This window comes from Leguminivora glycinivorella, chromosome Z (genome assembly GCF_023078275.1).
Source record: "Leguminivora glycinivorella isolate SPB_JAAS2020 chromosome Z, LegGlyc_1.1, whole genome shotgun sequence".
NCBI lineage: Eukaryota > Metazoa > Arthropoda > Insecta > Lepidoptera > Tortricidae > Leguminivora > Leguminivora glycinivorella.
The window spans coordinates 36,776,820-36,794,865 of record NC_062998.1 but is presented as its reverse complement, the minus strand read 5'-3'; the positions used below and the strand labels follow the sequence as shown (position 1 = coordinate 36,794,865).

Sequence of the window (18,046 nt, the reverse complement as noted above, 5' to 3'; positions counted from 1 at the left end):
CTAGGGCTACTAAAAATAATTTGCCATCATCAGAGAATATATGATATGTTGTCGAGTTTGAAAAATATAGGGGATTAGAAATACTTTAATTTCGCGCCTTTTTAGTGAGTATTTTATTTCGAGTTTATATAAATTTTAAGTTAAGAAAAATACAATTTATTAGTAAAATACAGTTGCGGGTTGTCGCTGTCTTATCTGTTTAATCTAAAATGTCATGTATGTTCGCATCAGAATACGAAGTGGCTCTGATCAAACTACTGAGTGGCTCGATCTGATTGTGATTATAATATATGATTATTTAGAAGATTTGATGATAGTGCCATCAACATCATTCCTTATGAAGCAACAAAATATAATCATTTGCAACAGCAAAATGTAACGTAGTAATATTTGGTGAAACTATGGGGGGGAGCAAAATGGAACAGTGCATTTTTTTGGGTTTTATGCTCGTGTCTTTATGTACCGGTGAAGTGGTTAACGATGAAAACACATCTTGTAACGCGACAGGTTCATCTCGCGTCGATTACGAATATAATACACAAGTTGTTGGTAGTGAACATATTATCACATTTAAAGGATATTTCCCAAGAAGCACCCGCGAGAACTACGTATCTGCCGCATTGCGAAATGCAGGGGTAAGCACTTAGCTTTACCATTAACGATTTGTATATATGAGCCAGGATTCATGAGCAGCTAGTGATATATAACTATTTACTTGAATTGAAGTAACCATACTATGAGGTTACATCTATGAGAATAATATTTTCTGAGTAATTTTTTGTAAGAAAAGGAAATTAGTTCAGGGATAATGTGTTTTCATTGTTGTTCAGGTGGTTAACTGGACTATTACCCAGAGAAACAATCCAGCCAAAGAGTACCCCAGTGACTTTGATGTGATATTATTGGAGGATGGCGACAGACGAGCTCTTGACGCATTGCGTGACCATCCTGCAGTGCGACGAGTCACTGCCCAGAGGCAGGTGCAGAGGACCATCAAATATGTGCGAGAGGTATGGTTGACATTGTAGAATTTGAAACAATAGGAAGACATCCCTGCCATCCCTGGCCGTCTAGTGTCAAGGTGATGCTGATGAGGAGTGGGTTACTTGTATTAAAAAGTGCTTTAAATCTTAATGCAAGAGTTTAGAGTGTGATAATTTAGTTTAGGAAAACCTTAAGAAGTATACCCTTTCCAAAGCCATTTAACCCCAGATACTCATACATGACTGTTCCTTCCATGACAATGCATGTCATGTTAAAAAGGTCTATAGTATTATATGTACTGTTTTTTGGTGCAGGTTCTTACATGCTTGAACATGTGTAGTTTTAATGCCATTATAATAAATAAAATAAATAAAAGACATGACAAACTAACTAAACTAAGTTGTAAACAAATTACTTTTATACACCTACTTTTTCACGACAAAACATACTTATCTTTTGGGGCTATATTATACAATAGATATTTCCTTATTAGATAAAGAACAATCACAGATTTAGCATCTGATATTAGCAGTAGTTGGTATAGTGATAGTGGTAATGAGGTACTACTGTAAACCTGGTGTTTGTTTGTGTCTTATGCGTTAATTATTAACTTTATCTAATCACAGTTGTGTAAATGAGGAGTAGAGTTGTGCCTGCTCGTTCACTGAAAAGATCGCTCCCAAGTAGTACGATCTCCGAAGTGTACTAGTTCATTCTTTTAGGACATTTAGTACAGTAGTACACCTAGAGAGCGAAAGACAAATTGTACATATGGCGTACAGTAATGCTCGCTCGTACTAGTCGAGAGCTGATCGGCCGTTTTCGCGCGCTCTCGGTCCGAGTCAGTTGGTTTTAGTTCGGTTGCGGTCAGATCACATGAATCGCTTTAATGTCATTGTCACTCCGCGGCCTTTCGCTCCCATTCTGTTGCGCGTGTGTGAGTGTACTAAATGTACTAGAGAGCAGAATCATTTGGGTGTAGTTCGGTCTAGTACAGTGCAGGGAATCGTATCTTTTGTACTATTAGTACAAGTCCTACAGAAGCCTAATGAGGAGTGTCGAGTGTCTTTTTAAAAAGATTTTTTCTATAAGTCAACAAAGGTTTTTTTATCTATGTCTTCCTAGAGAAATAATCCTTGTTGACTTAGGCCCACTTGAACCAACCCAGAACCAACCACTTAACTCAAGGTTAGTGGGCTGTCAACTGTCAAATTCCATATATGGTGGGGTGGGTTAACCCTCCATTTTCATTGGTGCAAGTGGCCCTTATAGAAATAAGTCCTTTTGAAAAGACACTCCTCAAATGTACACCGGCTTTGCATTGACACATTATTGGTTAGAGGTATTGTCAAGCTATGAAAACTTTATAAACAAATTTAAAAATATGTTTCTATGTACATATATTACTACGTAATGTGTCTTCAGGTGTGTAAACAAAACATGTTATTTGAACATTGGCTTGTAGATAATGTAAACATGTTTGTGACATGAACTGCACCTCTCTACTTTCAATAAAATAAATAATTAACCTTATAATGCCTATAACTAGGTGCCGCCCCTAAAAGTTTATGTTTGCTTTATTAGTAGTTTGCAATCTAGTAGCCGGGTCCACACAGACCGAGGTATTTCTCGAGGCAACCACGCCTTGTAAACCTACCCCGGCCGAGGCTCGGCGATGTTGGTTGCGCGAGCACATTGCTTGGTGACGTGCTTCACTCTGTGTGGACCTGACTAGTGGCAATGATCCAAAATAAAACTTGACATGATTGTCGGTATGCTATATTTGACTTACTATCAGAGATTGGTCAACATAGTTCATGTGCATTTGGCTATGTTACTTCTCTGGTGAAAAACCCTGTATAGAAAAGTTTATATTGTTTTAGGAGTGCGGGCCCGCCGGTTGCCTCTACGCTGGCTGGCGCAGCCACCGTGCGCGCGCGCTCCGCTCGCTGCGGCAACCACGGGAGGTATGACTCTTACAAATAAACTATAGAAATGTATGCTTAAATGACAATGAGAAAACAAATGTTACGGTATTGGCTTTATGATGTTGGACCCCTCACAAACGGCCGTTAAAAAAAAAAACTCGGTAAAAATAAACATCAGAAACTGTGTAAAATCCTAGAACTCTTTTCCTTTCCACATTGGTCTGAGAATAGGGTTGTGTCCACTAACAATAAATCTGTGGTGTAAATAGTATCGAACTGGTTTGCCATATTTCACGTAAGCTGTTGTGAATGGCTTGTAATACAGAAATGCTGAATAGGCACACAAAACCATTTTTGGCCTCTAATTTAAAGTTTCCAATAATTAGTTGCCTGTAAAGAAATGGAAATTGAACACTGAACGTCAATTCCTTTTACCTTGTTTGTTTTGCGAATAACAATAACGTTATGAATCAAGTCAAATAATCAAGTATTCATATTTCATTGTAGCCAGAAAGCATTTTGTAGCTGTTTGAAACATTCCGTGCACAACTAATAAGAAGATATAATAGTGCATTGTTAAAATACAAGTGCGGAAAAGAGGAAATTCAATCAGATGGGCGGTAATGTACTAAATTGAGAACTAGTGTAATAAAACACCATTTGTATTTTGATATTTTAATGTTTTGGCCGAAACTTTTATTGTACCTAATAGAGTTTATAAATACGTCTTTTACTTTCAGAACGGATATACCTCCAGAAAACTCCTGAGAACCGTGCCGCGGCAGATAACATCTGTACTTAAAGCTGATTTACTTTGGTCACTCGGTGTAACTGGTAGGTTTGTTTTTACTATATAAATGTGTAAAATCTTGTACAGTCGAAATCAAAAGAAGCGGCTGAAATAACGTGCTTGGATTTAGTTTATTTACCTTCTTTTATAAACCAAAACACTTCAAACATTACATAGTGCTATTTCATATCACAAAGGTATCCGGTATCATCCCGTCATATGCAAGAGTTTCGCTTAGCGGTGATCCCTCATAAACTTAAAAAAAAAACAAGAACTCTAACCTCAACGTGCTATAGACCTAAAAAAATTGTAAGGTCTTTTTTTGTCACCAGTGCCATACATACTATAATGGGTTACCTAATGGTCACAAGCAACCCTATGTAACAGCAACTATCTGCTATGTCTATAGGTGAGGGCATAAAGGTGGCCGTATTCGACACGGGCCTGGCGCGCCACCACCCGCACTTCGGGCGCGTGCGCGAGCGGACGGACTGGACGGGCGAGAACACGCTGGACGACGCGCTCGGCCACGGCACCTTCGTGGCCGGCGTCATCGCCTCCCGCGCCGACTGCCTCGGCTTCGCGCCCGACGCGGACCTGCACATATTCCGGGTGTTCACCGACAACCAGGTATGTTGTAGCTAGTATTATACATCCTTGACAAATATACGGGCGAGAGCATTCTGGACGACGCGCTCGGACATGGCACCTTCGTGGCCGACGTCAGCGCTTCGTGTGCACCCGACCCCCGACCGTTGCTATAACTAGGTATCGTAGTAGCCATTGTAGGATGTACTGCACATCCTTGATAAGTGTTTTTATGGAATCTAAACAGAAGTACGCATTGTACGTCTCGCTTGTACAATCCGTACCCGTATCCGTACGCTGGAGTCTAAATGTAAATATCACTGATTTCTTAAACAACTAAGTATATTACGCTGGAGGTAGAAATTTCTTATTCCATATCTTCTACTATAATTTAGTCTGCATAGGAAATCAATATGTTTCTAGAAATGTGCGTAATGTATTACGGGAATAAAAGTTTCATTTTGCGTGTCCCCAGATCAGACATAGTAATATTTTACTTGTTCACATAACTACCCTGACTATTAAATATTGCAGGTATCTTACACGTCATGGTTCCTGGACGCGTTCAACTACGCAATCATGCGCAAGATCGACGTGCTGAACCTCAGCATCGGCGGGCCCGATTTCATGGACCACCCCTTTGTGGACAAGGTGTGGGAACTCAGCGCTAACAAGGTGAGGTATTGTTCCAAGTTTAAAGTAAAAACTTTTTTCGTGGTTTATCTAAATTGATAATATATAATTTTTAAGAAAAAAAAACCGCCTTCCTTTGGGGTTCTGGTGATAAATACTTTCAAATGTTGGATTATGTTATCAATTCGTTTGTAAATTTTTTAATGTTTGTTATTCGATATCTCCGTCATTTCTGAACCAATTTTGAAATTGGGATGATTCTGAAGTACTTACAGATGAGAATGATTATCAGAACGGAACTCTAACCAGGGGCGGCTCACTCTTCATCAGCAGTTCCACTGCACCAAATGTCACTGTTCTGGACGTAAGTGCATGCTGTTCTTATAAAAATACCAAAGTCACTATAAGTGTGCCGTTCAGATTTGAGGAGTTCCGTTCTGACCATCATCAGCAGTTCCACTGCACCAAATGTCACTGTTCTGGGCGTAAGTGCATGCTGTTCTTATAAAAATACCAAATTCACTATAAATGTGCCGTTCAGATTTGAGGAGTTCCATTCTGACCATCATCAGGAGTTCCACTGCACGAAATGTCACTGTTCCGTACGTAATTGCATGCTGTTCCTTTAAAAACACAAAAATCACCATATGTATGCCTTTCCGATTTGAGGAGTTCCCTCGATTTCGCCTGGATCCCACCACCAGAACTGGATTCTGAGAAAAATGGGACCAATCTGTATGCATATATATTCAATCAAAAAAATTTTCAAAATCGGTCCAGTAACGACGGAGATATCGAGGAACAAACATAAAAAAAAATACAGACGAATTGAGAACCCCTTCCCTTGAGATTTGGAAGGCGGTTAAAAATGCAAACGTCATTACCCTGATTTGGCAGTGGCAATTAAAATATGTATAAGCTTAGCAGTAACGAAATATCAGTATTACTACGAGTACGTGATATGCGCTCCGTTCCACAAAATGTAATTAATGACTACCGATTGCTGTTCGCAATATTCCATCGCAGTTAGGAATGACCTTAATTAAGTGCAAAATAAATTTATAGCTTTGCGAAATAAACCGTATTGGATTATTTACCGCTTTCTGAGCCATTTTCCGATGTAGTTGAAGGTTACATTCGGTGCAAAAAACGTTGGCGATGATAGAAAAGATTGTCTTCTTGATGGGGCATACTGTATAATCTTGACCGTGTGACTGCTATGCGAATGCTACTTCAATCGCTCATGTGTTTTAAGATAATTTTATTGTAATATGTTTGTGAAATGAAATTTATGCATTGCTTTCTTCAAATAATATAATATACCTGCAAATAAAGTGGCCCTACGAATGCTCGAATGTTAGATTAAATCTCTACATTTAAAAATTATCTTGGTCTTATCTGTCCTGCTATGCAAATAAATCGCAATTTTTTTTTATTAATAAAATATCCAAAAAAATCACTTGTTTAAAGAACTGTTTACCAGATAAAGTATGTGATGTTTACCAGATTACCCGGAAACCTTTATTTGTTACCTTATTTTTATTGTATTTTCTTATATTTTGCTTTCTTAAGAATCTCCTGCTTACAGACCTTTAAAAATAAACTTTTTAACAAAAAATAAAACCGCCTTCAAAAATAAGCGCGTTACAAAACACGGAGAAACTAAAAAGCAAAAAATAATAAACCTTTGAATTCAGATTTCTTATCGTATTGCAATAATCTAAACATCCAAATTATAAACAAATCAATTATTTTTGCAGTCGGTACCAGACCTGTTCGTCGCCTTGCTATTGCCTGCCATACGCAGGCTGGCACCGACTCCAAAAATATAAAAATTTTACCTTCCAATAAAATTGTTATTATTTTGCGCATATCCGGGTCTGGCAGTACGTCGTAGACGTCGCATCGGACCGATAGATGGCGCCACGAGTCAGCTGGCGCGCAAGCCTTTGGTAGCCCTATTGGCATAGCATAGAAGAATAAGTGGATCAATTGTTGAACCGATTTGATAGATGTATCAGTCGAAATCGCCTTCGATCCGCGAATATCTCGGTGCCAGAAACGCCTAAAGAGATTTTCGTGATGACGTTTAGCTTTAGCCAGCGAATAGTTAGAGAAATGACATTATTATACATCGCGGATCAAAACCAAAAAAGATGTAGGCGAGGCTGACTTGAACAAGATACAAAAACCTCAGATACACTATTATTATTATTAACAGACACGTTATTTTATCAGGTTATAAATCCAATTTCAGACACAAAGTAAGTAATAATAGTGTGGAAATTAACTGTAAAAGTAGTGTAACTATCTGTACTGTAGCAGGGTAACGTAATTGATCCTGCTTTTGTCAACCCTTCGTAAAGATTATCAAAATCAATATTAGCTTTGATATGACTATTTAAAGACCAACGTCTTACGTCCATATCAAACACAGAAAAAGGTCATCACTCACGCGCCCAAGGGCTATTTGTTACAAGTTACAATACTGGTATTTTCGACCAGATTATTTCGCGTCAAGCGAGCGCGACTGCAAGCGAGACTCCTGAACTCTGAACTCTTTTTAGTGAGGGCATTTGAGGATACTGATCGCTCGGTAAAACTAGCCTAGAAGATGAAAAGTACGAGCGCTGTCGATTGCTACTACACTGGACGGAGGTATCAGTCGATTTCTTCAAGTCAGTCATTGACTCTTAGGGTAATCCATTACCTAATCCAAAACCCGATGCGACGGATTTCTACTTCGTGCAATGAAGGTCGACAGAGTAGACTGAGAGGTGGAGACGTCCGTGTCGCATCGCTGGTGGTTGCTGAACACGTCGTGGTAGCAGGTCAAGGGATGAATTAGAACACCGCCACACATGCGCGCTTTGAGAGCGTAGACGGCGCGCGATAACGGCGGTGCCCGCACGAACGCTGGCGTTGCGCCCAGTGGGCGCTAGCGGGAACTAACGAGCGCGGATTGCGAGCGGAATGCGCGCGGGACGCGAGCGGAATGCGCGCGGGACGCGAGCGGAATGCGCGCGCATTCAGCGCGCTGATAGCGTAGGTGTTAGCGAAGCGGAATGCGCTTTATGTGTGGCGAAGGCTTAATATGTACCGTTGTACGGCGTAATGCAGGGCTCTCGCAGACGAAGAGGTACGATGACGGGCGAAGCAAAAGAAGGCGAGGTCACCGAAGGTCACTTCCTTGGCTCTCAGGGGGTGCATACTGACCTCGTACGACAGTCTGTTGAAGTCAGCAGTTACTGTCGTAGTTACTCGTAACAGAAGAGATGTAGTCCTGCCATCGTACAGCATAACATAACATACAACCGAACTGTGCATAGCATATAGTGCTATGCGAACCTTAATCCGGCTGCAAGTCACTTCAGTCGCCAGCGCCACCGCCTGTTGAAGATTATTTTCCATCGGAAGAGCTTTACTTCGTCCAATGTTACGATTATTGAAGGTCTTATCGGGCTGCAGATGCAAGCAAAACAGGAGCGATTGGCCTACAGCTATCGGCAGCTGTATGAGGTAATGCTGGAAACTGCAGCGGTGCAACCTTCCTCTGTAGACTACGAAAGTTGTGAAATTGATGAAATCAGGTTCTACGATCGAATCAAGCACTATATTAATTCAGTATAGTCGAGCCAGATGATAACTACTGAAATCCTCCTGAGTTCCTGGCCCCTTTCGCTTTGAGCTGGAATCTCAAGTTCACTAAGGCGAAGCGGGTTTATTTTTCCCAATTTGTTTATTAGAGGCTCGGCGAATAAGTTCATCTCTCGAATGGACAGGGGGCGCCACAAGCCTCCGGGAAATCGTCGTGTACTTGGGACCCCCGCGGCCAGATTACCGATCGGTTTTGGTGTCCGCCCGGTAAACAGACGCACGCTCAGGATGCAGGACGCTGGCTCGAATTCAGATCTGGACATTCTGAAAGAGATTTTTTTTTTTTTTTTTAATTCCGCAAACCTTTACGATGTCTTTGATCTACACAATGAGCGATGTACAGGAATCACAGGGTCGTCTCACGAGGCGCCTCTCCGATTAGATAGCTCGCAAACATCGTCAGGACACCCTCGCAGCAGTGCGGCTCCTCGTCCGGTTATTGACGTCTTACCTCGTTCAACTATGGGTGTCCAAGCCACGTTAGGACGTAGCATCTTTAGAATTTATCTGTTCTTACTTCGGCGACGGAGGAGTCCTTGGTCAAAATAGAGTGTAAATACTGTCAAAGTACTTCACGGGAACTGGAAAGAGAAGAGTGGATACCATAGTGTACGGGATGTCAGCTGATAGCGGCGCCCGGCGTCACATTGGAGGGTAGTATCAGCCTGGTCAGCAACAGAGTCTGCAACGATACCGTAGCAGACGGAGCCTGGATAGTCTTGGTCGTGGCACCATTGTAGCGGAAGACAGTGTTCGCGATGAGCGTGACATCTTAGGCGCGACGGGCGTTATCAGCGCGGCGGCTAGCAGCCGCCGACGTCGGCGTGGCGGCCAGCGACACCAACAGACCACATCAGCAATCTTACCAGCTTGTCACTGCAGCGGACGGTGTTACGTTCGGCGATGAGATTGAGACGGCCGTCGTCAGCTCGGAAGGCGTCTTCGATACCCCTGTCGCGTCACGCAGTATAGTGCTCGGTGGCCCTCTCGAGGTCGCCGCCGTCAGCGCGGGAGGCACCGGCACCAGCGTGGCAGTCAGCTACATCGGTGAACAGCATCAACAGAGTTCGCGGCGTCGTCACGGCAAACGTGGCAGGGAAATTAGCGACGCCTTCGCGGCAGCCGCAGTATTGCATCTCTGCAAGCTTACCTCGTGCGATAGAGGCGACATCAAGGCGCCAGTATCAGCGTGGTGGCCGACGACACCGGTGGAAAACTTCAAGTAGCTTGCGGCGTTGTCACGGCAGACGCAGCAGAAGGATTGCCACGGCAGATGAGCGCGCTGTATCACCATCGAGGCGCCAGCATAAGCGTGGCGGCCAGCGATACTGGTGGACAGCTACAGCAGGATCGCGGCGTTGTCAGGGCAGACGCACGCTCTGCATTACCATCGAGGCGCCAGCATAAGCGTGACGGCCAGCGATACTGGTGGACAGCGGGATCGCGGCGTTGTCACGGCAGAAGAACGGTCTGCATCACCATCGAGGCGCCAGCATAAGCGTGGCGGCCAGCGATACAAATCAATTATTTTTGTAGTCGGTACCAGACCTGTTCGTCGCCTTGCTATTGCCTGTTTGCCCCACCCAACCATACAAACCGAATTGATTTGTTTATAATTTGGATGTTTAGATTATTGCAATACGATAAGAAATCTGAATTCAAAGGTTTATTATTTTTTGCTTTTTAGTTTCTCCGTGTTTTGTAACGCGCTTATTTTTGAAGGCGGTTTTATTTTTTGTTAAAAAGTTTATTTATTTGTTGATTTTTGGTGGTTCCTATTGATATTATATGTATCAGTCCGAATACATGTACACTAGTGAAAGAATTATCCTTTAACTCCTAACCATTGAGGAGTTGACCTTCCATCATCAGCTCAGCCTCATAAAATTATTACCATCAGGCGTAAATACTGGTTTACCTTTGAAAAATACACTAAAAACATTACATGTGCCTATAACATTTGAAGAGTTCCCTCGATTTCTCCAGGATCCCATCATCAGACCTTGACTTGGTGCCAATGGGACCATCTCGGGGTTATACCCGTTCGATCAAAAAAAAATTTTTGAAAATCGGTCCACAATTCTCGGAGATATCGAGGAACATACATACAAGAAAAAAACATTCAGTCGAATTGAGAACCTCCTCCTTTTTTGAAGTCGGTTAAAAAGCATTAGTGAAATTGGTTCCGCCATTTACGCGTGATGTCTTTACTGTTTAGGGAAAAAGATTGCCGGCTGATTATTTCTAAAGATCATATTCCCGTATTCGGCAGGTGATAATGGTGTCAGCGATCGGCAACGATGGGCCGCTGTACGGCACGCTCAACAACCCCGCCGACCAGATGGACGTGATCGGCGTCGGCGGCATCGGCTTCGACGACCGCATCGCCAAGTTCTCTTCCCGGGGGATGACCACGTGGGAGCTGCCTCATGTAACTATAACAATACTACAATGACAGTGGACTAACTTATAGGAACGATGAACAACTGTACAACACGCTCGACAACCCCGCCGACTAGATGGACGTGATCGGCGTCGGCGGCATCGGCTTCGACGACCGCATCGCCAAGTTCTCTTCCCGGGGGATGACCACGTGGGAGCTGCCTCATGTAACTATAACAATACTACAATGACAGTGGACTAACTTATAGGAACGATGAACAACTGTACAACACGCTCGACAACCCCGCCGACCAGATGGACGTGATCGGCGTCGGCGGCATCGGCTTCGACGACCGCATCGCCAAGTTCTCTTCCCGGGGGATGACCACGTGGGAGCTGCCTCATGTAACTATAACAATACTACAATGACAGTGGACTAACTTATAGGAACGATGAACAACTGTACAACACGCTCGACAACCCCGCCGACCAGATGGACGTGATCGGCGTCGGCGGCATCGGCTTCGACGACCGCATCGCCAAGTTCTCTTCCCGGGGGTACAACACGCTGACCACGTGGGAGCTGCCTCATGTAACTATAACAATACTACAATGACAGTGGACTAACTTATAGGAACGATGAACAACTGTACAACACGCTCGACAACCCCGCCGACCAGATGGACGTGATCGGCGTCGGCGGCATCGGCTTCGACGACCGCATCGCCAAGTTCTCTTCCCGGGGGATGACCACGTGGGAGCTGCCTCATGTAACTATAACAATACTACAATGACAGTAGAGTAACCTATACCTATAGGAGCGATGAACAACTATACGGCACGCTCAACAACCCCGCCGACCAGATGGACGTGATCGTGGTCGGCGGATCGGATCGCATCGCCAAGTTCTCGTCTCGCGGGATGACCACGTGGGAGCTGCCTCATGTAACTATAACACTCGATACTATAGCCATAATTACAGTGACAGTGGAGTAACCTATATGGACGATGAATCAACGTGTTCTACGTTCTACTGAGTATTGCATGTTAATAATAATATAGTAAACCTTGTTTTCGTATTGATTCTTTAATTTGATGGCAGGGTTACGGGCGTATGAAGCCGGACATCGTGACGTACGGCAGCGGAGTCCGCGGCTCCAGCGTGTCAGGTGGCTGCCGGTCGCTTAGCGGTCAGTATTCAACAGCTATACTCGGGCATACCCATTGTCAGTAGAAAAGGCGACAAGATGAAATCTTCTTTAGCATGTTGATGTGCCTATTGGAGGATTCGGGATTGTTAGTGGACAGCTTAGGCCCACTTGCACCAACCACTTAACTCAGGGTAGTGGGCTGTCAACTGACAAATTCGATATAAAATGGTGGGTTAACCCTCCATTTTCGTTGGCGCAAGTGGCCCTTAATAGCCTACTTGCCTCCTAGTCAAATTTCCTACTTTTCAAGAACTGTCAAAACGAATTTGAATGACTTGCTAATATGAAATTTATATGAAATCGAATTGAGTGACGCCACGGTCAACTCAGTTACTTTATATATTTCTACCTGACTTATTAAATAGAAATTGGATTTAAAAATATATTTCTACCTGACTTATTAAATAGAAATTGGATTTAAAAATAACTGTCTACGTTTTTCTTATAATTATCTGATGCTTTATTTTGTGCATGGTATAAAATATTTTATTTTGACTACAGTCAAGTTCCCTATTCACAGAACTCACATAAATTTATATGCAGGTGCAATATTACTTTTAAAATGCTACGATACAGCCGAGGCATACCACTGAAGCTAATTTAATGTCAAATTATTAATATACACGGCACGAGATCTCCAAGTTTCATTACAATGCGGCATTTGATCGGCCAGCTGCATTGGGTGTAACTGTACTATTCGCAATGTCACTAAAATGGCATTCGACATCGCGCGCCGTGTTTTCTGGGTCGCTTAGGTATGGTGATCTCGTTCGTGTTATGTTCAGTGTTGTAGTTGTGGTAGCATAGCCATAAATCAGAGAAATGTTGTCAGGTGGGCTAATTCGCTGTCAGTCTCATACAGGCTGGAATGCGGTGTCAGACAGGGCGGCTTGTCGTCGCCCAGGCTCTTTAGCCTGTACGTTGATGGGTTGATTAGGGAGCTTAGTGGTACCATGGTAGGATGCTCTGTGGATGGCACTTTTGTGAATAACATTAGTTATGCAGACGATATGGTGCTACTGGCCCCTTCGATCAGCGCTCTCAACAAGATGCTCAGTGTCTGTGAACAGTATGCGAAATCACACGGGCTTAAGTACAATACATCTAAGAGTGTTATGTTGATTTTTAAGGCAGGTACAAAATATTATCCACGCGTGCCGCCGGTAAAGCTGTACAACACACCTCTTAGTATTGTTAAGGAATTTAAATACCTGGGACACTGGGTCACGGAGAGTCTGAGCGACGATAAAGATGTGGAAAGGGAGCGTAGGGCGCTTGCAGTAAGGAGTAATATGTTGATTCGTAGGTTTGCAAGGTGTACTAAAGAAGCTAAGGCTACCCTTTTTAAGGCGTTCTGTCAATCGTTTTACACTTGCAGCCTATGGATTAACTATACACAGAGAGCTCTTAGCGCCCTACGCGTCCAATATAATAATAGTTTTAGGATGCTGTTGGGGCTGCCGCGTCATTGCAGTGCATCAGGGATGTTTTGCGAGAGACGTACGGACGGCTTTCATGCCATAATGCGCAAGCGCGTTGCGTCCTTGGTGAGGCGCCTGCGCGGCAGCCCGAACAGCTTCCTTCAGACGGTGGCAGAGCGCCTGGACGGTTCTTTCCAGCTTCACTGGGATAGGCTGCATAGGACGTCTAACTGACGGTTTGTGATATTTTAAACTGAAATAATAATTTAATTTAAATAATTTAAGTTGTTCTAAGAATTGTGATATTTTATTTTGATATTTTGTTTGTTAGATTACTTATTTATTTATTGATGTAATTAGTGTTTAATTTTAGTGTATTATTCGTTTTTGTGTGTCATGTCTCAATTATTTTGTTCTTTGTTGTTTAAGTGTATTATGGATTATTAATCTGAAATAAATGAATTATTATTATTATTATTATAAATGAAAAGTGCATCGGTGAGCTCACATGGACTGAGCATCCTTTTAATCTTAGGTACATCGGTGGCATCGCCCGTGGTAGCCGGTGCAATAGCGCTGCTGGCCAGCGGCGTGCCCCGGCAGAGCCTGACGCCGGCGGCGGTGAAGCAGGCGCTGTGCATCACGGCGCGGCGGCTGCCCGGCGCCAACATGTTCGAGCAGGGCCACGGCAAGCTCGACCTCATCAGCGCCTACCAGGTACAGACTTTACATGTTTCTGCTTTCACGCAGACCGCTGCGCTTCTACGTGCTGCGTGTTTTCACAGATATTCAAGGGTGCTTGAAGAAAATTTCTCACCATCAGAGGGGACGAAGCGCTTGTCAGACCATTTGTCTGCTCGTTTGCCTCCTGTGCTGAGCAGGGATATTAGGTTCTTTTGGTTATTTTGGTTCATAACAAACGGATACGGAACATAGATCGCTTCGGGCTTTTGAGTCATTTTTAACCTTTCGTGTTCCCAAAAGAGAACTTGATTGCCTTCTCGAGACAATTCGATAAAGTTTACATTTTCCATTCGCAGTTCTTGAGGGAGTACGAGCCGCAGGCGAGCCTCAGCCCGCCATACATCGACCTGACCGAGTGCCAGTACATGTGGCCGTACTGTACGCAGCCGCTGTACTACAGCGCGCAGCCGACCATCGCCAACGTGACCGTCATCAACGGGCTCGGCGTGTCCGGACACGTGGTATGTAGCCGCCGTCACTTGTCAGAGCTGTATGCGTGACAAAAGCTTCACCATTACTGTCTTGCTTGCACAATATGCACAAGTAGGCTGTTCCTTCATTATTTATAGTTTAGCCCCCTTATTCATAAACGTTCACTAAAGTTATCAAGCCGATAAAGTTAGTTTGTCCCTTTCTATTACACCAATACATCGGAAAGGGAGAAATGAACTTTATCGGCTTGATAACTTCAGTGAACGTTTATAAATAAGGGGATAGATCTATGTTTGATATTATAGACAAAATGAGTGTTTTATATTATAGACAAAAGTGAGCTGGCACCCGCACCTGCCGCACGGGCCGCTGCTGTCAGTGGCGGCCGAGTACAGCGCCATCCTGTGGCCCTGGTCCGGCTGGCTGGCGCTCAGCTTCTCCGTGCTGGAGGGCGGCTCGGCCTTCGACGGCGTCGTGGAGGTGAGTACACTGTGTGTGGGTTCAGTGGGCTGCTGTCAAGTCGGTCTAATCTGACGACTTTATTGCATTGCGTTAAAACTGTTGGTTCAGTGTATAGCTAATGTCTTAAGGCCGGTTGCATCAAGCCCAGGGTTCGAAAATATCCGATATTTATAATAAATATCAAAATATCGGATATTTATGATATATATCAACTTTGATATATATCCATCGCTCCGGCGTCACACCGCCGCGATGTTGGTAGTCCCGTTTTTCCCCACCTGCAACACAAGGCCCCCCGCCCCCGAAGCAATTTTATTGGAAGGTAAAATTTTTATATTATTTGTGCCGTTTGTATATCCGAGGTCTTTATAGAGACCTGTTTATTATCTCCTGGTGGCGAGTCAGCTGGCGCGCAAGCCTTTGGTAGCCCTATTGGCATAGCATAGAAGAATAAGTGAATCAGTTGTTGAACCGATTTGACAGATGTATCAGTCGAAACAGCTTTCGATCAACGAATATCTCGGCGCCAGAAACGCCTAAAGAGATTTTCGTGATGACGTTTAGCTTTAGTCAACGAATAGTTAGAGAAATGACATTATTATACATCGCAGATCAAAACCAAAAAAGATGTAGGCGAGGCTGACTTGAACAAGATACAAAAACCTTAGATACACTATTATTATTAACAGACACGTTATTTTATCAGGTTATAAACCCAATTTCAGACACAAAGTGTGGAAATTAACTGTAAAAGTAGTGTAACTATCTGTACTGTAGCAGGGTAACGTAATTGATACTGCTTTTGTCAACCCTTCGTAAAAATTATCTAAATCAATATTAGCTTTGATATGACTATTTAAAGTCAAACGTCTTACGTCCATATCAAACACAGAAAAAGGTCATCACTCACGCGCACGCGCCCAAGGGCTATTTGTTACAATACTGGTATTTTCGATCAGACTATTTCGCGTCAAGCGAGCGCGGTTGAAAATATCCGGTAGATATATATCAACTTTGATATATATCATAGTATTATTTTGTTGCATTATTTATGAACTTCAGATAAGGAAAATTCTACTGAAAAACATAACATTTAGTAGAAAAACAGTAACAAACACAAAAAAAAAACTATATTTTTAACAATGTCACATTTTTTAAACCATTTTTGTATTGCAATATTTATAAACAAATGATAAATATCGGATATTTATATCCATTGATATATATCGTCGAACCCTGCTTGATATATATCCATTGATATATATCCTCGAACCCTGATCAAACCGTCTGTCACCGTTAAAGCGTTCGTTACATTTTATTGTATGGGAAGTTCTATAGACGTCTGCTACGTGACGATGATGTCTGTCAAAGGTGGTTGATGCAACTGGCCCTTAGTGACGACTAATATTTCGGTAAAAGCGTTCGGAACGGTGAAAGTTTGATGGATTTGTAAATCTGATGAATGCTATTTATTGAATTACCTAAATATCATCTTGTGTCAACAGGGCCATGTGAACGTGACAATAGAAAGCCACGATGAGACTGGCGAAAGTACCATGAGAAACGCCACGTTGATGCTCCCGATAAGGTAATTGAATGTTGTATGGATAAAATTTCATATAAATTAATTAATGAAATCAGTCTTTTCTACAGCTCATTGTTGTATTATATTATCTCGATAGTAAGACCCGTCGTGTATTTTTGTGAGTGATTACACAATGACGGACCGCGCTTGATGAGCTTGGCGATCACAGGTATGCCAGTTGTATCGACCACAGTTAAAAAACACTTCACGCGGCAGAAGTCTATGGAAATTCCCATAAAAACAATTTTCGAAATCAAAATTCAGTAGCCGACTGTTTGATGCATCCGATCCCAGATTAAACATTAAGACGCTACAGGAGCGAAAATGCTAAAATGGAAAGTAGCCCCCCTTTTAATTTGGGAATTGTAGTTAAATGTACTAGTATTATTAACTAGATTTATCGCAAAAAAAATGTACATTAAGAACACAGAGAACCTCCTATAGAGTGGCAGTCTTGTATATTTGGTTCGCGATACGAGTCACCAGTGTTTGGGGTGCGAGGAGCGGGCGGGGAATGTGTTAAGCGCGCTGTGATTGGCCGTTTCAAGGACGGCGGGCAGTCGCGCCAGATGAAAAGGGACAGAAGTATGACTGTCCCTCTACTGACGCGTAAGTGGCCAATGTAAGTTGACCTATGCCGGCTCTGAATAAATTATAAATATGACTTATTTGTGGAATGTAATGCCGTCTGTTTTTAAATTTGAGCTTCTTGTTACCTTTCCACACCATTTCACACTACAGGTGGACATCTTTAAGGCATCAAAATACCCTTTTCCAATTTTTTTGTGCGAAAAACACGCGCTGCTTTCGGGTCTGTTACTTGGTCGATACTGATCGGGCACGGCGAGCGCCCGCGCTTATATCAGTGCAAATACTAGGAAGGCTGGCCACCGCGAGTCGTCTTGTAATAGATGTCTATAGGGGTTGGTCTGTGATTAAGAACAACTCAGTTAAAGATATTGCGAAAAAATCTTTTAAAATCGAGGTTCCGCTCTCGACTGTTTCCTCCTTCAAAACTTAATCAATCGTAACGAAATTCGAGAACCTGTATAACAATGAAATTGTCTGTGTCGGACCGTTTAGTTTTTTTGGCTAATTGTTACCAATTTTGAATACCACAACTTTTTTGCGCCATAATCAATAAGGCCGGTTTTGGAAATTTTTGATGGGCTAGAACCTTTTTAAAAATAAGAATATCAAAAAAATCAAAACGGTCCGACACAGATAAA

At 42.9% G+C, this 18,046-nt stretch overlaps 1 protein-coding gene across 1 annotated transcript in view; it reads left to right on the top strand.

Moving 5' to 3' along the window:
* The first annotated feature begins 224 nt into the window (after positions 1-224).
* Positions 225-18,046, top strand: part of LOC125240479 (membrane-bound transcription factor site-1 protease) — a 29,255-nt gene continuing 11,433 nt past the window's right edge. Inside the window, 12 exon segments of the mRNA XM_048148373.1 lie at positions 225-635; positions 831-1,010; positions 2,868-2,951; positions 3,653-3,746; positions 4,112-4,332; positions 4,825-4,965; positions 10,853-11,011; positions 12,065-12,152; positions 14,130-14,311; positions 14,635-14,799; positions 15,101-15,250; positions 16,738-16,820. Coding sequence (XP_048004330.1) covers positions 402-635; positions 831-1,010; positions 2,868-2,951; positions 3,653-3,746; positions 4,112-4,332; positions 4,825-4,965; positions 10,853-11,011; positions 12,065-12,152; positions 14,130-14,311; positions 14,635-14,799; positions 15,101-15,250; positions 16,738-16,820 — 1,781 coding nt within the window. The 5' untranslated portion in view covers positions 225-401.